Source organism: Oncorhynchus keta, chromosome 25 (genome assembly GCF_023373465.1).
Source record: "Oncorhynchus keta strain PuntledgeMale-10-30-2019 chromosome 25, Oket_V2, whole genome shotgun sequence".
NCBI lineage: Eukaryota > Metazoa > Chordata > Actinopteri > Salmoniformes > Salmonidae > Oncorhynchus > Oncorhynchus keta.
Window position 1 is genome coordinate 31,211,578 of NC_068445.1, and position 23,835 is coordinate 31,235,412.

Sequence of the window (23,835 nt, forward strand, 5' to 3'; positions counted from 1 at the left end):
AGGCCCGTCTGAAGTTTGCTAGAGAGCATTTGGATGATTCAGAAGAAGATTGGGAGAATGTCATATGGTCAGATGAAACCAAAATATAACTTTTTGGTAAAAACTCAACTCGTCGTGTTTGGAGGACAAAGAATTTTGAGTTGCATCCAAAGAACACCATACTTACTGTGAAGCATTCGGGTGGAAACATCATGCTTTGGGGCTGTTTTTCTGCAAAGGGAACAGGACGACTGATCCGTGTAAAGGAAAGAATGAATGGGGCCATGTATCGTGAGATTTTGAGTGAAAACCTCCTTCCATCAGCAAGGGCATTGAAGATGAAACGTGGCTGGGTCTTTCAGCATGACAATGATCCCAAACACACCGCCCGGGCAACGAAGGAGCGGCTTCGTAAGAAGCATTTCAAGGTCCTGGAGTGGCCAGTCTCCAGATCTCAACCCCATAGAAAATCTTTGGAGGGAGTTGAAAGTCCGTGTTGCCCAGCAACAGCCCCAAAACATCACTGCTCTAGAGGAGATCTGCATGGAGGAATGGGCCAAAATACCAGCAACAGTGTGTGAAAACCTTGTGAAGACTTACAGAAAACGTTTGACCTCCATCATTGCCAACAAAGTTATTGACCAAATACTTATTTTCCACCATAATTTGCAAATACATTCATTAAAAACCCTACAATGTGATTTTCTGGATTTTTTTTCTTCTCATTTTGTCTGTCATAGTTGAAGTGTACCTATGATGAAAGTTACAGGCCTCTCATCTTTTTAAGTGGGAGAACTTGCACAATTGGTGGCTGACTAAATATTTTTTTGCCCCACTGTAGGTGTTCCTTTTGTCCAGGTGGGAAAGGGCAGTGTGGAGTGCAATAGAGATTGCATCATCTGTGGATCTGTTTGGGCGTTATGCAAATTGGAGTAGATCTAGGGTTTCTGGGATAATGGTGTTGATGTGAGCCATTACCAGCCTTTCAAAGCACTTCATGGCTATGGACATGAGTGCTACGGGTCTGTAGTCATTTAGGCCGGTTGCCTTTGTGGTCTTGGGCACAGGGACTATGGTGGTCTGCTTGAAACATGTTGGTATTACAGACTCAATCAGGGACATGTTGAAAATGTTTGTGAAGACACCTGCCAATTGGTCAACACATGCCCGGAGCACATGTCCTGGTAATACGTCTGGCCCCGCAGCCTTGTGAATGTTGACCTGTTTAAAGGTCTTACTCACGTCGGCTACGGAGAGCGTGATCACACAGTCATCCAGAACAGCTGATGCTCTCATGCATGCCTCAGTGTTGCTTGCCTCAAAACGGGCATGGAAGTGATTTAGCTCATCTGGTAGGCTCGCTGGTTGGGGTATGTACATACAGTCACTGTGGGGACGACGTCCTCAATGCACTTATTGATAAAGCCAGTGATGTGGTGCACTCCTCAATGCCATTGGAAGAATCCCGGAACATGTTCCAGTCTGTGATAGCAAAACAGTCCTGTAGTTTAGCATCTGCTTCATCTGATCACTTGTATATAGACCGAGTCACTGGTGCTCCCTGCCTTAATTTTTGCTTGTAAGCAGGAATCAGGAGGATAGAGTTGTGGTCGGATTTACAGACAGATAGACAGACAGAGAGAGAGACAGACAGAGAGAGACAGAGACACAGAGAGAGACACAGAGAGAGAATATGTGAGGAGTCACTGAATGTCCATGGGAGAAAATCCCTCTTTAGGGTTACATTATTATGCCTGCCACACAACATGCTGTGGGAAAGTCTCAGTCAGAATCCTTCTCCTAAAGGGCCGTTAAATAGTCCACCATTGTGTTTCCCTCTACCCATGAAAGGGCCTAGTTAGTTGTACAGTAGTACTGTAACTCACCACGGTGGAGCAAGTGGAGACTGATGCGTTGGAGCTGTGACGACTATGTTGCTTGGAGACCTGGGGGGACCCATAGTTCCCACCGAAGTGTCTCCTGATCTCAGCAGATGAGTGTCTGAAACAGAGGAGAGGAGAAACTGAGGTGTACGACAAAACAGATATCAAAATTGATGGATCGAATCCCCGAGCTGACAAGGTAAAAATCTGTCATTCTGCCCCTGAGCAAGGCAGTTAACCCAATGTTCCCCAGGTGCCAAATAGGTGGATGTCGATTATGGCAGCCCCCCCGCACCTCTCAGATTCAGAGGGGTTGGGTTAAATGTGTAAGACACATTTCAGTTGAATGCCAATATACCAGGGCTAAGGGCTGTGTCCGCGATGCGTTGTGCCTGAGAACAGCCATTAGCCGTTGTATATTGGCCATATACCACACCTCCTCAGACCTTATTGCTTATATATATATATATATATATATATTATTTTTGGAATTTTCATTGTTGGACATAAAAAAAACACCAGGAAATCAGCTCCAAGTGATTCATATTTTTTAAATGTGTTTCCCACGCATAATAGAGAGACACGTGATCATATACATATGTAAACAAGGTTTGAATAGATTATGTTTTAGTCAAATATATCTGTTAGGGGTTCTTGCGGCCAATTTATTTGTAATTCTGATCCAGCCCTCCCGACCATCCCCTCAAGAATTATTTTTTTGTCCTGTGCCTGAATCTAGTTGATGATCCCTGTTCTAGAGTCATTCACACTACTAAGTAGGAGGCGGGAGAGAGAGGAGGGAGGAGGGAGAGAGAGAACGAAGGAGAGAGAGGACGAAGGAGAGAGAGGACGAAGGAGAGAGAGGACGAAGTAGAGAGGAGGAGGGAGAGAGAGGATGAAGGAGAGAGGAGGAGGGAGTAGGGAGAGAGAGGACGAAGGAGAGACGAGGAGGGAGAGAGAGGAGGGAAGAGGGAGAGTGGATGAAGGAGAGAGGACGAAGGAGAGAGAGGACGAAGGAGAGGATGAAGGAGAGGACGAAGGAGAGGACGAAGGAGAGAGGACAAAGGAGAGAGAGAGAGGACGAAGGAGAGAGAGAGGACGAAGGAGAGAGAGAGGACGAAGGAGAGAGAGAGGACGAAGGAGAGAGAGAGGACGAAGGAGAGAATAGAGAAGAGAGGACGAAGGAGAGAATAAAGAAGAGAGGACGAAGGAGAGAGAACGGAAGAGAGGACGAAGGAGAGAATAGAGAAGAGAGGACGAAGGAGAGAATAGAGAAGAGAGGACGAAGGAGAGAATAGAGAAGAGAGGACGAAGGAGAGAAGACGGAAGAGAGGACGGAAGAGAGGACGAAGGAGAGAGGACGAAGGAGAGAGGAATGAGACAGGACGGAAGAGAGGACGAACGAGAGAGGACGAAGGAGAGGACGCAAGAGAGAGGACGCAAGAGAGAGGACGCAAGAGAGAGGACGGAAGAGAGAGGACAGAAGAGAGAGGACAGAAGAGAGAGGACAGAAGAGAGGAGAGAAAGAGGACAATGGAGAGAGGAGAAGAGAGAGAACCGTCAGCTTCAATAAAACCCTTGTCTTTGTGGGTAATAATGTGTCATTTGGTACTCCTTGGCTACTAGATCAGCCCTTTGTTTTCCCTTAAAGACTAGAATGGGAGCTGTACAAAGACCATCAGCCATGCAAACGGATCAAGCGGAAAATCTTACAGACAGTAGAATGTAGCGCATAAAGAGAGAGAAGTTTGTTTGTGTGTGCGTGTGCAAGAAGAGAGATAAGGTGGGGGGGGTGTCTCTTGGTGTCTTAGAAAATAAGAAAACCATAGTCAGAGAGCCCGACCGACAGAGAGACAGAAATAGATCAAGCATCCTAATTTGAATCATATCTCATCGTTCTATGAGATGCTCCACTACTCTGGTTATAGAGCCATTAATCCACCATGTCATTGGTCCCCTACCAACGGGTACACAATACACTTTCTTCTTTCCTACTCTGCTATAAAGAAAATGCATGAAAAGTCCCTCAGTAGCAAAACTGTGTGAAGTGTGTGTGTGTATGTGTGTGGCGCAACAGGGCTGTATTGTGTGGAGTTGGGAGTCTTTGAGGGGCACTGCCAAATGGGTCAGTGTCCCTGCTTCTCCTCCAGTCTCCATGCTGTTCATGCCAAATGGGTCAGTGTCCCTGCTTCTCCTCCAGTCTCCATGCTGTTCATGCCAAATGGGTCAGTGTCCCTGCTTCTCCTCCAGTCTCCATGCTGTTCATGCCAAATGGGTCAGTGTCCCTGCTTCTCCTCCAGTCCCCATGCTGTTCATGGCAAATGGGTCAGTGTCCCTGCTTCTCCTCCAGTCTCCATGCTGTCCTCATCTCCATGCTGTTCAAAATGGGTCAGTGTCCCTGCTTCTCCTCCAGTCTCCATGCTGTTCATGCCAAATGGGTCAGTGTCCCTGCTTCTCCTCCAGTCTCCATGCTGTTCATGCCAAATGGGTCAGTGTCCCTGCCTCCTCCAGTCTCCATGCTGTTCATGCCAAATGGGTCAGTGTCCCTCCTTCCATCCTCCAGTCTCCATGCTGTTCATGCCAAATGGGTCAGTGTCCCTGCTTCTCCTCCAGTCTCCATGCTGTTCATGCCAAATGGGTCAGTGTCCCTGCTTCTCCTCCAGTCTCCATGCTGTTCATGCCAAATGGGTCAGTGTCCCTGCTTCTCCTCCAGTCTCCATGCTGTTCATGCAAATGGGTCAGTGTCCCTGCTTCTCCTCCAGTCTCCATGCTGTTCATGCAAATGGGTCAGTGTCCCTTCTCCTCCCAGCTTCTCCTCCAGTCTCCATGCTGTTCATGCCAAATGGGTCAGTGTCCCTGCTTCTCCTCCAGTCTCCATGCTGGGTCAGTGTCCCTGCTTCTCCTCCATGCTGTTCAAAATGGGTCAGTGTCCCTGCTTCTCCTCCAGTCTCCATGCTGTTCATGCCAAATGGGTCAGTGTCCCTGCTTCTCCTCCAGTCTCCATGCTGTTCATGCCAAATGGGTCAGTGTCCCTGCTTCTCCTCCAGTCTCCATGCTGTTCATGCCAAATGGGTCAGTGTCCCTGCTTCTCCTCCAGTCTCCATGCTGTTCATGCCAAATGGGTCAGTGTCCCTGCTTCTCCTCCAGTCTCCATGCTGTTCATGCCAAATGGGTCAGTGTCCCTGCTTCTCCTCCAGTCTCCATGCTGTTCATGCCAAATGGGTCAGTGTCCCTGCTTCTCCTCCAGTCTCCATGCTGTTCATGCCAAATGGGTCAGTGTCCCTGCTTCTCCTCCAGTCTCCATGCTGTTCATGCCAAATGGGTCAGTGTCCCTGCTTCTCCTCCAGTCTCCATGCTGTTCAAATGGGTCAGTGTCCCTGCTTCTCCTCCAGTCTCCATGCTGTTCATGCCAAATGGGTCAGTGTCCCTGCTTCTCCTCCAGTCTCCATGCTGTTCATGCCAAATGGGTCAGTGTCCCTGCTTCTCCTCCAGTCTCCATGCTGTTCATGCCAAATGGGTCAGTGTCCCTGCTTCTCCTCCAGTCTCCATGCTGTTCATGCCAAATGCAGTGTCCCTGCCTCCTCCAGTCTCCATGCTGTTCATGCCAAATGGGTCAAATGCTGTTCATGCCAAATGGGTCAGTGTCCCTGCTTCTCCTCCAGTCTCCATGCTGTTCATGCCAAATGGGTCAGTGTCCCTGCTTCTCCTCCAGTCTCCATGCTGTTCATGCCAAATGGGTCAGTGTCCCTGCTTCTCCTCCTCCAGTCTCCAAATGCTGTTCATGCTGTTCAAAATGGGTCAGTGTCCCTGCTTCTCCTCCAGTCTCCATGCTGTTCATGCCAAATGGGTCAGTGTCCCTGCTTCTCCTCCAGTCTCCATGCTGTTCATGCCAAATGGGTCAGTGTCCCTGCTTCTCCTCCAGTCTCCATGCTGTTCATGCCAAATGGGTCAGTGTCCCTGCTTCTCCTCCAGTCTCCATGCTGTTCCCAAATGGGTCCCCCTGCTTCTCCTCCAGTCTCCATGCTGTTCATGCCAAATGGGTCAGTGTCCCTGCTTCTCCTCCAGTCTCCATGCTGTTCATGCCAAATGGGTCAGAGTCCCTGCTTCTCCTCCAGTCTCCATGCTGTTCATGCCAAATGGGTCAGTGTCCCTGCTTCTCCTCCAGTCCCCATGCTGTCCATGCAAATGGGTCAGTGTCCCTGCTTCTCCTCCAGTCTCCATGCTGTTCATGCCAAATGGGTCAGTGTCCCTGCTTCTCCTCCAGTCTCCATGCTGTTCATGCCAAATGGGTCAGTGTCCCTGCTTCTCCTCCAGTCTCCATGCTGTTCATGCCAAATGGGTCAGTGTCCCTGCTTCTCCTCCAGTCTCCATGCTGTTCATGCCAAATGGGTCAGTGTCCCTGCTTCTCCTCCAGTCTCCATGCTGTTCATGCCAAATGGGTCAGTGTCCCTGCTTCTCCTCCAGTCTCCATGCTGTTCATGCCAAATGGGTCAGTGTCCCTGCTTCTCCTCCAGTCTCCATGCTGTTCATGCCAAATGGGTCAGAGTCCCTGCTTCTCCTCCAGTCTCCATGCTGTTCATGCCAAATGGGTCAGTGTCCCTGCTTCTCCTCCAGTCCCCATGCTGTCCATGCAAATGGGTCAGTGTCCCTGCTTCTCCTCCAGTCTCCATGCTGTTCATGCAAATGGGTCCCCTGCTTCTCCTCCAGTCTCCATGCTGTTCATGCCAAATGGGTCAGTGTCCCTGCTTCTCCTCCAGTCTCCATGCTGTTCATGCCAAATGGGTCAGTGTCCTGCTTCTCCTCCAGTCTCCATGCTGTTCATGCCAAATGGGTCAGTGTCCCTGCTTCTCCTCCAGTCTCCATGCTGTTCATGCTGGGTCCATGCAAATGTCCCCTGCTTCTCCTCCAGTCCCCATGCTGTTCATGCCAAATGGGTCAGTGTCCCTGCTTCTCCTCCAGTCCCCATGCTGTTCATGCCAAATGGGTCAGTGTCCCTGCTTCTCCTCCAGTCTCCATGCTGTTCATGCCAAATGGGTCAGTGTCCCTGCTTCTCCTCCAGTCTCCATGCTGTTCATGCCAAATGGGTCAGTGTCCCTGCTTCTCCTCCAGTCTCCATGTGTTCATCCAAATGGGTCTGTCCCTGCTTCTCCTCCAGTCTCCATGCTGTTCATGCCAAATGGGTCAGTGTCCCTGCTTCTCCTCCAGTCTCCATGCTGTTCATGCCAAATGGGTCAGTGTCCCTGCTTCTCCTCCAGTCTCCATGCTGTTCATGCCAAATGGGTCAGTGTCCCTGCTTCTCCTCCAGTCTCCATGCTGTTCATGCCAAATGGGTCAGTGTCCCTGCTTCTCCTCCAGTCTCCATGCTGTTCATGCCAAATGGGTCAGTGTCCCTGCTTCTCCTCCAGTCTCCATGCTGTTCATGCCAAATGGGTCAGTGTCCCTGCTTCTCCTCCAGTCTCCATGCTGTTCATGCCAAATGGGTCAGTGTCCCTGCTTCTCCTCCAGTCTCCATGCTGTTCATGCCAAATGGGTCAGTGTCCCTGCTTCTCCTCCAGTCTCCATGCTGTTCATGCCAAATGGGTCAGTGTCCCTGCTTCTCCTCCCAGTCTCCATGCTGTTCTCCTCCAGTCTCCATGCTGTTCAAATGGGTCAGTGTCCCTGCTTCTCCTCCAGTCTCCATGCTGTTCATGCCAAATGGGTCAGTGTCCCTGCTTCTCCTCCAGTCTCCATGCTGTTCATGCCAAATGGGTCAGTGTCCCTGCTTCTCCTCCAGTCTCCATGCTGTTCATGCCAAATGGGTCAGTGTCCCTGCTTCTCCTCCAGTCTCCATGCTGTTCATGCCAAATGGGTCAGTGTCCCTGCTTCTCCTCCAGTCTCCATGCTGTTCATGCCAAATGGGTCAGTGTCCCTGCTTCTCCTCCAGTCTCCATGCTGTTCATGCCAAATGGGTCAGTGTCCCTGCTTCTCCTCCAGTCTCCATGCTGTTCATGCCAAATGGGTCAGTGTCCCTGCTTCTCCTCCAGTCTCCATGCTGTTCATGCCAAATGGGTCAGTGTCCCTGCTTCTCCTCCAGTCTCCATGCTGTTCATGCCAAATGGGTCAGTGTCCCTGCTTCTCCTCCAGTCTCCATGCTGTTCATGCCAAATGGGTCAGTGTCCCTGCTTCTCCTCCAGTCTCCATGCTGTTCATGCCAAATGGGTCAGTGTCCCTGCTTCTCCTCCAGTCTCCATGCTGTTCATGCCAAATGGGTCAGTGTCCCTGCTTCTCCTCCAGTCTCCATGCTGTTCATGCCAAATGGGTCAGTGTCCCTGCTTCTCCTCCAGTCTCCATGCTGTTCATGCCAAATGGGTCAGTGTCCCTGGGTCCCTCCAGCTTCTCCTCCAGTCTCCATGCTGTTCATGCCAAATGGGTCAGTGTCCCTGCTTCTCCTCCAGTCTCCATGCTGTTCATGCCAAATGGGTCAGTGTCCCTGCTTCTCCTCCAGTCTCCATGCTGTTCATGCCAAATGGGTCAGTGTCCCTGCTTCTCCTCCAGTCTCCATGCTGTTCATGCCAAATGGGTCAGTGTCCCTGCTTCTCCTCCAGTCTCCATGCTGTTCATGCCAAATGGGTCAGTGTCCCTGCTTCTCCTCCAGTCTCCATGCTGTTCATGCCAAATGGGTCAGTGTCCCTGCTTCTCCTCCAGTCTCCATGCTGTTCATGCCAAATGGGTCAGTGTCCCTGCTTCTCCTCCAGTCTCCATGCTGTTCATGCCAAATGGGTCAGTGTCCCTGCTTCTCCTCCAGTCTCCATGCTGTTCATGCCAAATGGGTCAGTGTCCCTGCTTCTCCTCCAGTCTCCATGCTGTTCATGCCAAATGGGTCAGTGTCCCTGCTTCTCCTCCAGTCTCCATGCTGTTCATGCCAAATGGGTCAGTGTCCCTGCTTCTCCTCCAGTCCCCATGCTGTTCATGCCAAATGGGTCAGTGTCCCTGCTTCCTCCTCCAGTCTCCATTCTCCTCCAGTCTCCATGCTGTTCATGCCAAATGGGTCAGTGTCCCTGCTTCTCCTCCAGTCTCCATGCTGTTCCTGGGTCCCCTGCTTCTCCTCCAGTCTCCATGCTGTTCATGCCAAATGGGTCAGTGTCCCTGCTTCTCCTCCAGTCTCCATGCTGTTCATGCCAAATGGGTCAGTGTCCCTGCTTCTCCTCCAGTCTCCATGCTGTTCATGCCAAATGGGTCAGTGTCCCTGCTTCTCCTCCAGTCTCCATGCTGTTCATGCCAAATGGGTCAGTGTCCCTGCTTCTCCTCCAGTCCCCATGCTGTTCATGCCAAATGGGTCAGTGTCCCTGCTTCTCCTCCAGTCTCCATGCTGTTCATGCCAAATGGGTCAGTGTCCCTGCTTCTCCTCCAGTCTCCATGCTGTTCATGCCAAATGGGTCAGTCCTGCCATGCTGTTCATGCCAAATGGGTCAGTGTCCCTGCTTCTCCTCCAGTCTCCATGCTGTTCATGCCAAATGGGTCAGTGTCCCTCAGTCTCCATGCTGTTCATGCCAAATGGGTCAGTGTCCCTGCTTCTCCTCCAGTCTCCATGCTGTTCATGCCAAATGGGTCAGTGTCCCTGCTTCTCCTCCAGTCTCCATGCTGGGTCAGTGTCCTGCTTCTCCTCCAGTGCCATGCAAATGGGTCAGTGTCCCTGCTTCTCCTCCAGTCTCCATGCTGTTCATGCCAAATGGGTCAGTGTCCCTGCTTCTCCTCCAGTCTCCATGCTGTTCATGCCAAATGGGTCAGTGTCCCTGCTTCTCCTCCAGTCTCCATGCTGTTCATGCCAAATGGGTCAGTGTCCCTGCTTCTCCTCCAGTCTCCATGCTGTTCATGCCAAATGGGTCAGTGTCCCTGCTTCTCCTCCAGTCTCCATGCTGTTCATGCAAATGGGTCAGTGTCCCTGCTTCTCCTCCAGTCCCATGCTGTTCATGCCAAATGGGTCAGTGTCCCTGCTTCTCCTCCAGTCTCCATGCTGTTCATGCCAAATGGGTCAGTGTCCCTGCTTCTCCTCCAGTCTCCATGCTGTTCATGCCAAATGGGTCAGTGTCCCTGCTTCTCCTCCAGTCTCCATGCTGTTCATGCCAAATGGGTCAGTGTCCCTGCTTCTCCTCCAGTCCCCATGCTGTTCATGCCAAATGGGTCAGTGTCCCTGCTTCTCCTCCAGTCTCCATGCTGTTCATGCCAAATGGGTCAGTGTCCCTGCTTCTCCTCCAGTCCCCATGCTGTTCATGCCAAAGGGGTCAGTGCCCCTGCTTCTCCTCCAGTCTCCATGCTGTTCATGCAAAATGGGTCAGTGTCCCTGCTTCTCCTCCAGTCTCCATGCTGTTCCCAAATGGGTCAGTGTCCCTCCTCCTCCAGTCTCCATGCTGTTCATGCCAAATGGGTCAGTGTCCCTGCTTCTCCTCCAGTCCCCATGCTGTTCATGCCAAATGGGTCAGTGTCCCTGCTTCTCCTCCAGTCTCCATGCTGTTCATGCCAAATGGGTCAGTGTCCCTGCTTCTCCTCCAGTCTCCATGCTGTTCATGCCAAATGGGTCAGTGTCCCTGCTTCTCCTCCAGTCTCCATGCTGGGTCAGTGTCCCTGCTTCTCCTCCATGCCAAATGGGTCAGTGTCCCTGCTTCTCCTCCAGTCTCCATGCTGTTCATGCCAAATGGGTCAGTGTCCCTGCTTCTCCTCCAGTCTCCATGCTGTTCATGCCAAATGGGTCAGTGTCCCTGCTTCTCCTCCAGTCTCCATGCTGTTCATGCCAAATGGGTCAGTGTCCCTGCTTCTCCTCCAGTCTCCATGCTGTTCATGCCAAATGGGTCAGTGTCCCTGCTTCTCCTCCAGTCCCCATGCTGTCCATGCAAATGGGTCAGTGTCCCTGCTTCTCCTCCAGTCTCCATGCTGTTCATGCCAAATGGGTCAGTGTCCCTGCTTCTCCTCCAGTCTCCATGCTGTTCATGCCAAATGGGTCAGTGTCCCTGCTTCTCCTCCAGTCTCCATGCTGTTCATGCCAAATGGGTCAGAGTCCCTGCTTCTCCTCCAGTCTCCATGCTGTTCATGCCAAATGGGTCAGTGTCCCTGCTTCTCCTCCAGTCCCCATGCTGTCCATGCAAATGGGTCAGTGTCCCTGCTTCTCCTCCAGTCCCCATGCTGTCCATGCAAATGGGTCAGTGTCCCTGCTTCTCCTCCAGTCCCCATGCTGTTCATGCCAAATGGGTCAGTGTCCCTGCTTCTCCTCCAGTCTCCATGCTGTCCATGCAAATGGGTCAGTGTCCCTGCTTCTCCTCCAGTCTCCATGCTGTTCATGCCAAATGGGTCAGTGTCCCTGCTTCTCCTCCAGTCTCCATGCTGTTCATGCCAAATGGGTCAGTGTCCCTGCTTCTCCTCCAGTCAATTCAATTCAATTCAAGGGCTTTATTGGCATGGGAAACATGTGTTAACATTGCCAAAGCAAGTGAGGTAGACAACATACAAAGTGAATATATAAAGTGAAAAACAACAAAAATGAACAGTAAACATTACACATACAGAAGTCTCAAAACAGTAAAGACATTAAAAATGTCATATTATATATATATATATATATATATATATATATATATATATATATATATATATATATATAATATATATATATATATATATAATGTACAAATAGTTAAAAGACACAAGATAAAATGAATAAGCATAAATATGGGTTGTATTTACAATGGTGTTTGTTCTTCACTGGTTGCCCTTTTCTCGTGGCAGACAGGTCACAAATCTTGCTGCTGTGATGGCACACTGTGGAATTTCACCCAGTAGATATGGGAGTTTTTCAAAATTGGATTCGTTTTCGAATTCTTTGTGGATCTGTGTAATCTGGGGGAAATATGTCTCTCTAATATGGTCATACATTGGGCAGGAGGTTAGGAAGTGCAGCTCAGTTTCCCCCTCATTTTGTGGTCAGTGAGCACATAGCCTGTCTTCTCTTGAGAGCCATGTCTGCCTACGGCGGCCTTTCTCAATAGCAAGGCTATGCTCACTGAGTCTGTACATAGTCAAAGCTTTCCTTAATTTTGGGTCAGTCACAGTGGTCAGGTATTCTGCCGCTGTGTACTCTCTGTGTAGGGCCAGATAGCATTCTAGTTTGCTCTGTTTTTTTGTTAATTCTTTCCAATGTGTTAAGTAATTATCTTTTTGTTTTCTCATGATTTGGTTGGGTCTAATTGTACTGTTGTCCTGGGGCTCTGTAGGGTGTGTTTGTGTTTGTGAACAGAGCCCCAGGACCAGCTTGCTTATGGGACTCTTCTCCAGGTTCATCTCTCTGTAGGTGATGGCTTTGTTATGGAAGGTTTGTGAATCGCTTGCTGTTCATGCCAAATGGTTCAGTGTCCCTGCTTCTCCTCCAGTCTCCATGCTGTCCATGTGATGCTGCTCTCTGTGTTCATTAAGTCTTGGTAGTCATTGTTTAGGATGGATCTGCCACTGAAGATTCCCTCCACCACTTCCCCAAGCAACACAATGATGTGGGCATCTTAACTCCAGGACTGCCATGTGATACTAGCCAACAGAAACTGCCAGTCTGAAAGCAGTCTGTAGTTTCATTTCAGTCTAGCACCATTTATACAGGTTTTCACCCACACCATTGTTGTCAACTTAACTCGTGAATGGAGTGTGAATTTGGTACCACTGTGTGGTGCGTGTGGCTCTGGGCTGTGGCTCTTTTAACTGGTTGAACTTTGCTCTATGTTCATTGGCATACTGCTCTCCTCTCGACTGCCTGCGTCCCGCCCAGGTCCTGACCTTCAGAGCCATGTGGCTGCAGCTTCTCCTAACCCGCTCAGTGAGACTCGGCAGTGTGTGAGTGGGCTCCTGGTAAAACGATAGTTCACCCATATTACAGGAGGCATGGCATAAAACACAGATAAACTCTCCACTGGGATGGTGGAGTTGCCAGGAGAGTTACATAATACAAGGGCCATCACTGAAGAATACCTCTGGTATGCTCCATACCTTCATGTCTGGCTAAGGAATGTGAGTCTAGACTGGCTGTTCCATGGGTTGGCAATATATAACACCAGCTGTAAACATACAACTTTGAGTTGGGCTGTTGGGATGTTAGGGCTGTACAATGCCATGATTGCATTCTTGTACAGTATATGCTTGTACAGTATCCAAATCAAATCATCATGCGTACATATCTCCTACTGTAGTTTTGAACAATTGCTGCTGAGATATAAACCTAAAATGTAGTAGTAGGGGTGGAAAACCAAAACACATGCTTGAGTCTTCTGACTCAACTCAAGGATAGAATATGTGCTGTGGTGTGGTGGGTGTGCTGTGGTGGGTGTGCTGTGGTGTGGTGTGGTGTAGTTGGTGGGTGTACTGTGGTGTGGTGGGTGTGCTGTGGTGGGTGTGCTGTGGTGGGGTGTGGTGGGTGTGCTGTGCGTGCTGTGGTGTGGTGTGGTGGGTGTGATGTGCTGTGGTGTGGTGGGTGTGCTGTGGTGTGGTGGGTGTGCTGTGGTGTGGTGTGGTGGGTGTGCTGGTGTGTGTGCTGTGGTGTGGTGGGTGTGCTGTGGTTGGTGGGTGTGCTGTGGTGACTGTGTGTGGTGTGGTTGGTGGGTGTGCTGTGGTGACTGTGCTCTGGTGTGGTGTGCTGTGCCGTTGTGTGCTGTGCCGTGCTGCGGTGTAGTTGGTGAGCTGCGGTGTAGTTGGTGAGCTGCGTTGTAGTCGGTATGCTGGGGTGTAGTCGGTGAGCTGCGGTGTAGTCGGTATGCTGGGGTGTAGTCGGTGAGCTGCGGTGTAGTCGGTATGCTGGGGTGTAGTCGGTATGCTGGGGTGTAGTCGGTGAGCTGTGGTGTAGTTGGTGAGCTGCGGTGTAGTCGGTATGCTGGGGTGTAGTCGGTGAGCTGCGATGTAGTCGGTATGCTGGGGTGTAGTCGGTGAGCTGCGGTGTAGTCGGTATGCTGAGGTGTAGTCGGTATGCTGCGGTGTAGTCGGTGAGCTGCGGTGTAGTCGGTATGCTGGGGTGTAGTCGGTATGCTGGGGTGTAGTCGGTATGCTGGGGTGTAGTCGGTGAGCTGCGGTGTAGTCGGTGAGCTGCGGTGTAGTCTGTATGCTGGGGTGTAGTCGGTATGCTGGGGTGTAGTCGGTGAGCTGCGGTGTAGTCGGTATGCTGCGGTGTAGTCGGTATGCTGGGGTGTAGTCGGTGAGCTGGGGTGTAGTCGGTGAGCTGGGGTGTAGTCGGTATGCTGGGGTGCGGTCGGTATGCTGGGGTGCAGTCGGTATGCTGGGATGCAGTCGGTATGCTGGGGTGATGTCGGTGTGCTGGGGTGATGTCGGTGTGCTGGGGTGATGTCGGTGTGCTGGGGTGAAGTCGGTGTGCTGGGGTGAAGTCGGTGTGCTGGGGTGTAGTTGGTGTGCTGGGGTGTAGTTGGTGTGCTGGGGTGTAGTTGGTGTGCTGGGGTGTAGATGGTGTGCTGGGTTGTAGCTGGTGTATTGAGCTTTACTCAAGGGCATAAAGTCAATAATATAGTCAATAAAACAATCTCATAGTTCAACAGCCTGAGACAGACTTGAAAGACACAGCCTTTATACAGCTGTAGGCTACCCACAACCACTCTGCCAACACATGGCATCCATCTCTCTCATTATTACACATGATAAAAACAGTGGCAGACAACTTATAAGGCACACTCACTCACTCAACTCCATACACAACTCCTGCAACACACACACACACACTAACTCCATACATAACTGCTCCCACACACACCCACAACTCCTGCCACACTCACACACCCACTCACTAAACTCCATACACAACTCCTGCCACACACACACACACACTCACTAACTCCATACACAACTCCTGCCACACACACACCCCCAATCACGAACGTCATACACAACTCCTGCCACACACACACTCACTAACTCCATACACAACTCCTGCCACACACACACCCCCAATCACGAACGTCATACACAACTGCTAGCACACACACCCACTCACTAACGCCATACACAACTCCTGTCACACACACACACCCACCCACTCACTCCCTAATGCCATACACAACTCCTGCCACACACACCCACCCACCCACTCACTAACGCGGTCACCACCGACAAATCCATGATTATCGAAAACTTCAACAAGCATTTCTCAACGGCTGGCCATGCCTTCCGCCTGGCCACTCCTACCTCGGCCAACAGCTCCGCCCCCCCCGCAGCTCCTCGCCCAAGCCTCTCCAGGTTCTCCTTTACCCAAATCCAGATAACAGATGTTCTGAAAGAGCTGCAAAACCTGGACCCGTATAAATCAGCTGGGCTTGACAATCTGGACCCTCTATTTCTGAAACTATCCGCCGCCATTGTCGCAACCCCTATTCAACCTCTCTTTCATATCGTCTGAGATCCCCAAGGATTGGAAAGCTGCTGCAGTCATCCCCCTCTTCAAAGGGGGAGACACCCTGGACCCAAACTGTTACAGACCTATATCCATTCTGCCCTGCCTATCTAAGGTCTTCGAAAGCCAAGTCAACAAACAGGTCACTGACCATCTCGAAACCCACCGTACCTTCTCCGCTATGCAATCTGGTTTCCGAGCCGGTCACGGGTGCACCTCAGCCACACTCAAGGTACTAAACGACATCATTAACCGCCATCGATAAAAGACAGTACTGTGCAGCCGTCTTCATCGACCTTGCCAAGGCTTTCGACTCTGTCAATCACCAGATTCTTATCGGCAGACTCAGTAGCCTCGGTTTTTCGGATGACTGCCTTGCCTGGTTCACCAATTACTTTGCAGACAGAGATCAGTGTGTCAAATCGGAGGGCATGCTGTCCGGTCCTCTGGCAGTCTCTGTGGGGGTGCCACAGGGTTCAATTCTCGGGCCGACTCTTTTCTCTGTATATATCAATGATGTTGGTCTTGCTGCGGGCGATTCCCTGATCCACCTCTACGCAGACGACACCATTCTATATGATTTCGGCCCGTCATTGGACACTGTGCTATCTAACCTCCAAACGAGCTTCAATGCCATACAACACTCCTTCCTTGGCCTCCAACTGCTCTTAAACGCTAGTAAAACCAAATGCATGCTTTTCAACCGATCGCTGCCTGCACCCGCATACCCGACTAGCATCACCACACTGGATGGTTCCGACCTTGAATATGTGGACACCTATAAGTACCTAGGTGTCTGGCTAGACTGCAAACTCTCCTTCCAGACCCATATCAAACATCTCCAATCGAAAAATCAAATCAAGAGTCGGCTTTCTATTCCGCAACAAAGCCTCCTTCACTCACGCTGCCAAGCTTACCCTAGTAAAACTGACTATCCTACCGATCCTCGACTTCGGCGATGTCATCTACAAAATCGCTTCCAACACTCTACTCAGCAAACTGGATGCAGTTTATCACAGTGCCATCCGTTTTGTCACTAAAGCACCTTATACTACCCACCACTGCGACTTGTATGCTCTAGTCGGCTGGCCCTCGCTACATATTCGTCGCCAGACCCACTGGTTCCAGGTCATCTACAAGGCCATGCTAGGTAAAGCTCCGCCTTATCTCAGTTCACTGGTCACGATGGCAACACCCATCCGTAGCACGCTCTCCAGCAGGTGTATCTCATGGATCATCCCTAAAGCCAACACCTCATTCGGCCGCCTTTCGTTCCAGTACTCTGCTGCCTCTGACTGGAACGAATTGCAAAAATCGCTGAAGTTGGAGACTTTTATCTCCCTCACCAACTTCAAACATCAGCTATCTGAGCAGCTAACCGATCGCTGCTGCTGTACATAGTCTATTGGTAAATAGCCCACCCATTTTCACCTACCTCATCCCCACAGTTTTTATTTATTTACTCTTTAAGGAATACCTAGGATAGGATAAAGTAATCCTTCTCACCCCCTCCCCCCCCCCCTTAAAAGATTTAGATGCACTATTGTAAAGTGGCTGTTCCACTGGATGTCATAAGGTGAATGCACCAATTTGTAAGTCGCTCTGGATAAGAGCGTCTGCTAAATGACTTAAATGTAATGTAAATGTAATTTACTTTTCTGCTCTTTTGCACACCAATATCTCTACCTGTACATGATCATCTGATCATTTATCACTCCAGTGTTAATCTGCAATATTGTAATTATTCCCCTACCTCCTCATGCCTTTTGCACACATTGTATATAGACTCCCCTTTTTTTCCACTGTGTTATTGACTTGCTAATTGTTTACTCCATGTGTAACTCTGTGTTGTCTGTTCACACTGCTATGCTTTATCTTGGCCAGGTCGCAGTTGCAAATGAGAACTTGTTCTCAACTAGCCTACCTGGTTAAATAAAGGTGAAATAAAAAATAAATAAAAAAAACGCCATACACAACTCCTGCCACACACACACACACACACTAACTCCATACACAACTCCTGCCACACACCCACTCACTCACTAATGCCATACACAACTCCTGCCACACACACACAAAAACCACCCACTCACTAATGCCATACACAACACCTGCCACACACACACTCATGCCATACACAACTCCTGCCACACACACACACACACACACACACACACACACACACACACACACACACACACACACACACACACACACACACACACACACACACACACACACTCACGCCATACACAACTCCTGCCACACACACACTCACTAACGCCATACACAACTCCTGCCACACACACACTCACTCACTAACGCCATACACAACTCCTGCCAGACACACACACACACACTAACTCCATACACAACTCCTGCCACACACCCACTCACTCACTAATGCCATACACAACTCCTACCACACACACAAAAACCCACCCACTCACTAATGCCATACACAACTCCTTCCACACACACACACCCACCCACTCACTCACTAATGCCATACACAACTCCTGCCACACATACCCACTCACTAACGCCATACACAACTCCTGCCACACACACCCACCCACTCACTAACTCCATACACAACTCCTGCCACACACACCCACCCACTCACTAACTCCATACACAACTCCTGCCACACACACCCACTCACTAAACCCATACACAACTCCTGCCACACACACCCACCCACCCACTCACTAACGCCATACACAACTCCTGCCACACACACACACTCACTAAACCCATACACAACTCCTGCCACACACACACACACACACACACACACCGACCCACCCACTCACTAACGCCAGACACAACTCCTGCCATACACACCCACCCACCCACTCACTAACGCCATACACAACTGCTGCCACACACACACACACACCCACCCACCCACCCACTCACTCACTAATGCCATACACAAATCCTACCACAGACACACACAAAAACCCATCCACTCACTAAACTCCATACACAACTCCTGCCACACACACACAACTCCTGCCACACACACACCCACTCACTAACGCCATACACAACTCCTGCCACACATACCCACTCACTAACGCCATACACAACTCCTGCCACACACACACACCCACCCACTCACTAACGCCATACACAACTCCTGCCACACACTCACCAACTTCATACACAACTCCTGCCACACACACACACCCACTTACGACCTCCATACACAACTCCTGCCACACACACACACCCATTCACTCACTAATACCATACACAACTCCTACCACACACACACACAAAAACCCACAAACTCACTAATGCCATACACAACACCTGCTATACACACCCACTCACTCACTCACTAACGCCATACACAACTCCAGTCACACACACACACACACCCACTCAATAAACCCATACACAACTCCTGCCATACACACCCACCCACTCACTCACTAACGCCATACACAACTCCAGTCACACACACACAAAAACCCACCCACTCACTAATGCCATACACAACTCCTGCCACACACACACACACACCCACCCACTCACTCACTAACGCCGTACACAACTCCTGCCACACATACCCACTCACTAACGCCATACACAACTCCTGCCACACACACACACCCACCCACTCACTAACGCCATACACAACTCCTGCCACACACTCACCAACTTCATACACAACTCCTGCCACACACACACCCACTTACGACCTCCATACACAACTCCTGCCACACACACACACCCATTCACTCACTAATACCATACACAACTCCTACCACACACACACACACAAAAACCCACAAACTCACTAATGCCATACACAACTCCTGCCACACACACACACACCCACCCACCCACTAATGCCATACACAACTCCTCCCACACACACACACACAAAAACCCATCCACTCACTAACGCCATACACAACTCCTGCCACACACACACACACACAAAAACCCATCCACTCACTAATGCCATACACAACTCCTGCCACACACACACACACCCACCCACTCACTAATGCCATACACAACTCCTCCCACACACACACACACAAAAACCCATCCACTCACTAACGCCATACACAACTCCTGGCACACCCACCTACTCACTTACTCCATACACAACTCCTGCCACACACACCCACTCACTAAACCCATACACAACTCCTGCCACACACACACACCCACCCACTCACTAACGCCATACACAACTCCTGCCACACACACACACTCACTAAACCCATACACAAATCCTGCCACACACACACACACACCTACTCACTAGCGCCATACACAACTCCTGCCACACACACACACACACACACACACACACACACACACACACACACACACACACACACACACACACAACTCCTGCCATACACAACTCCTGCCACACACACACACCCACCCGCTCACGAACGCCATACACAACTCCTGCCAGACACACACACCCGCTCACTAACGCCATACACAACTCCTCCCACACACACACACAAAAACCCACCCGCTCACGAACGCCATACACAACTCCTGCCAGACACACACACCCGCTCACTAACGCCATACACAACTCCTGCCACACACACACACACACACACACACACACACACACCCACTCACTAACGCCATACACAACTCCTGAAACACACACACACACCCATCCACTCACTAACGCCATACACAACTCCTGCCACACACACACCCACCCACCCGCTCACTAACGCCATACACAACTCCTGCCACACACAAACACACACACACTCACCCACCCACTAACGCCATACACAACTCCTGCCACACACAAACACACACACACTCACCCACCCACTAACGCCATACACAATCGGACAATTCCCTCACCCTCCCGGTGTTCACTTGCAGTGGCAGCAATGGTGAAAGGAGATAGGCGAGTGTCATTTACCTACTCCACTGCAGCTCTCTGAACGAGCCCGGTGGTGCTCGTTCACGCCCTACACAACTCCTGCCACACACACACACCCACTCACTAACGCCCTACACAACTCCTGCCACACACACCCACTCACTAAATCCATACACAACTCCTGCCACACACACCCACTCACTAAATCCATACACAACTTCTGCCACACACACACACACACACACACACACACACACACACACACACACACACACACACACACACACACAATGGCATGATGATGTGGGACAAGCCAGCATCAGCACAACTCTATTGAGAAATGGAGGGGCCCCAAACTTCCTGAAGTAACAATTTAGGTGAAAGGTCAAAGTCAGTCAGGCCATGACAACCAGCCCAGCATCCAGCATGGTTTAATTCCCTCTCATTAGGAGGCTGTGTGGTACGGCTGTTGACATGCTCCCAAAATGTTAGGACTTCCCTTCTCTTCTGCTGACAAGAGGAATTGTTCCCAACTCAACAACAACAGTATTACAGGTGAGGCAGCTAGTCGAACACCTTACTATAAACTGGGTGGTTTGAGTCCTGAATTCTGATCGGCTGACAGCCGTGGTATATCAGACTGTATACCATGGGTTTGACAAAACATTTATTTTTACTGCTCTAATTACGTTGGTAACCAGTTTATAATATCAATAAGGCTCCTCAGGGTTTGTGATATATGGTCAATATACCACGGCTAAGGGCTGTATCCAGGCACTCCGTGTTGCTTCGTGCATAAGAGCAACTCTTAGCCGTGGTATACTGGCCATATACCACACCTTCTCGGGCCTTATTGCTTAATTATACCATAACGTCTTATTAACCCTGCGGATCAGACACCTAGAAACACCCTCTTTCAGGAAGTGGAGTTGACATTGGCAACATCTTTCTAACCACGCAACCAAATAACCCAATTTTGATGTATGTCCACTCCACAATAGTCAACTTAACCATGGTCAAATATAGCATCTGCTTTGCTTGACAGAACCCAAATGACAATGTATTTACCCTGTTAACTCCATAGCGCCCCAGAGGACTGGACTGATAACATATTGTGGTCTGCCAGAGAAAAACAGATTTGCTCAGAGAAACTCCGAGTAGAGTTTGTGAAAAACGTGTTCACATAAAAAACTAAGGAAGATTTTACCCTACTTCTGTTAACAAACTTTGCATCTGCACAGTTCTTAGAGTAAATGTGTTTGTAAAATGTTCCGTGTAAATTGTTCAAAGTAGTCCTTGTGCGTAGAGTTGTATGGTTTGTTAAACTTTGAAATCAGTGTTTTTGGTTGGACATACATTCTAAAGTGAAAAATCTAAGAGTAATTCCTTTATTGTGGAAATGCCCAGTTTAACTGACAACATCTGGTGTAGAACTAAGAACACTGTCTATATGTCAAGTTCACATTTTAATTGATTAATCAATTTGCTTCCGTTAAGAGCACAACATTTACAGTCAGGATTTTTTTTCTAGAGAGAAAATATTTGCACTTCTCTTTAATTCCTCCTCCTTTATCTGGGGTAAGAAACAAGTATTTCCTGTTTTAAAACTGTCATGAAATGAAAAGAGAAGTGAACCAAATGCTGTCTGTGTCATAGTAGAATTTCCTTCTAATTTCATCTTGATAGAGAAAGAGGAATGTACTGATCTGTGCATGCGTAGAACTGCTTACGTGTGAGAAACAGTGAAGAGCCAAAGGGGTTGACTGGATTTGTTGTACATTTCCAAACTGCCTGTCTACTTAATTCAAACTTACTGAAATTGAGACCCGTTTGTTAAAATTTTGAAGCATACAAATGGCTGATAAATTGTCAGTCAAGAATGTAAACAATAGCTTTTCCTCACCACAACAACATAAATGTGTCAAATTCAGTGAGTAATCACTGTTGCTGAAAGTGAACCACACACGATCCTAACCTTTCACAGGTTGGTGACCAGCCAGTCCTACGGTCAGCATCAAAAACCCATGTGGACAGTATCGGCTGTGGAGACCGAGCCCATTTGCTGGCTCAGCAGTGGATTCAAGATGCAACTGAAGATGCTCTCCCTTTCAGCAACTGACCTCAGCCCTGTTACACAGTAGGTGACAATACCAGGATAGCAATATTTTAGTCATTACAAAAAATGAAAACACAAGCAAACCAAACTCTTTGGTCCTTTAAAAACCTGCTGTAGATAACATTTGGTGTGCTATAGCTTGGATAATAAATACATGTGACTCTTGATGACAACATAATGATGTTTGTTTCCAACATTAGAGCTGTTCTCCTAAAGAAGTCAAATCTGCTTGATATTTTGTTTCCTTGCCACGATACTAATGAGTATCGCAATACTGGTATAGTCCCGCCAGCAGGGTAAACTAGTGGTTAGAGCATTAGGCTAGTAACCGAAAGGTTGCCAGTTCAAATCCCAGAGCTGACAAGGTACAAATCTGTCGTTATGCCCCTGAATAAGGCAGTTAACCCACTGTTCCTAGGCCTTCATTGAAAAATAAGAATTTGTTCTTTATTAACTGACTTGCCGATTTATATAAAGGAACAATAAACAATAAAATTACACAAGAGACTCTCCCCCATCTTTTCCACTTCAATCAAACTGTCAACTATACGGCCTGTCTCATTAATTAACTACAGGTAGTGTGGGACTGGCCTAACATAAACAGGACACACAATTATAAATGTGTAATGTAGCTTATAGCTGGGGCTAGGTTGCTCATTTGGATACTATACATTTTTAGAATGCCACAAAGTGTTCCCGAAAGAGCAAGAACAAGGTGTGGGTCTCTCAATACAAGGGCTTTCATAACCATTGTAACAGCTCAAAAGTTACAACTCATGTATATAGTGTAAAGCTAAAGATGTCCTTAAGGTCATGAGAGAGATACATTTGTTGTATCAGTGGACTAAAGGCATGACACACAATGGTCTCATGTAGACTAGTTCCTCTCCACCTGGTCAGTGTGTAGGAGGAGGAACAATAACTGCAGCCCTCTCATGTATAACCTCTCTGACGGGGCTGCTAGATGGGCTATATATATATATATATGTGCAAAACTGATAGAGACATACCCCAAGCGACTTACAGCTGTAATTGCAGCAAAAGGTGGCGCTACAAAGTATTAACTTAAGGGGGCTGAATAATTTTGCACTGACAATTTTTCCGTTTTTGATTTGTTAAAAAAGTTTGAAATATCCAATAAATGTCGTTCCACTTCATGATTGTGTCCCACTTGTTGTTGATTCTTCACAAAAAAATACAGTTTTATATCTTTATGTTTGAAGCCTGAAATGTGGCAAAAGTTCGGAAAGTTGAAGGGGGCCGAATACTTTCGCAAGGCACTGTATATATATATAGGGCCTTCAGAGAGTTCACACCCCTAGACTTTTTCCACATTTTCTTGTGTTACAAATTGGGATTAAAATGGATTTAATTGTCAATGATTTACACAAAATAGTTTGAAATGTAAAAGTTGAAGAAAATGTTAACATTTGTAATAAATGTATGAATAATAAAATAATATATATTGACTAGATAACTATTCAACCCCCTGAGTCAATACATGTTAGAATCACTTTTGGCAGCGATTACAGTTGAGTCTTTCTGGGTAAGTCTCTAAGAGCTTTCC

General features: G+C 48.8%; 1 protein-coding gene across 4 annotated transcripts in view; it reads right to left on the bottom strand.

The window, feature by feature from the left end:
• LOC118378713 (dedicator of cytokinesis protein 8-like) overlaps positions 1–23,835 on the bottom strand; it is a 132,347-nt gene that overhangs the window by 106,062 nt on the left and 2,450 nt on the right. For all 4 annotated transcript variants that reach the window (XM_052479090.1, XM_052479089.1, XM_052479088.1 and 1 more), the window contains exon 2: positions 1,866–1,980. In XM_052479090.1, the coding sequence (XP_052335050.1) occupies positions 1,866–1,980 (115 nt within the window). The remainder of the gene's footprint in view (positions 1–1,865; positions 1,981–23,835) is intronic.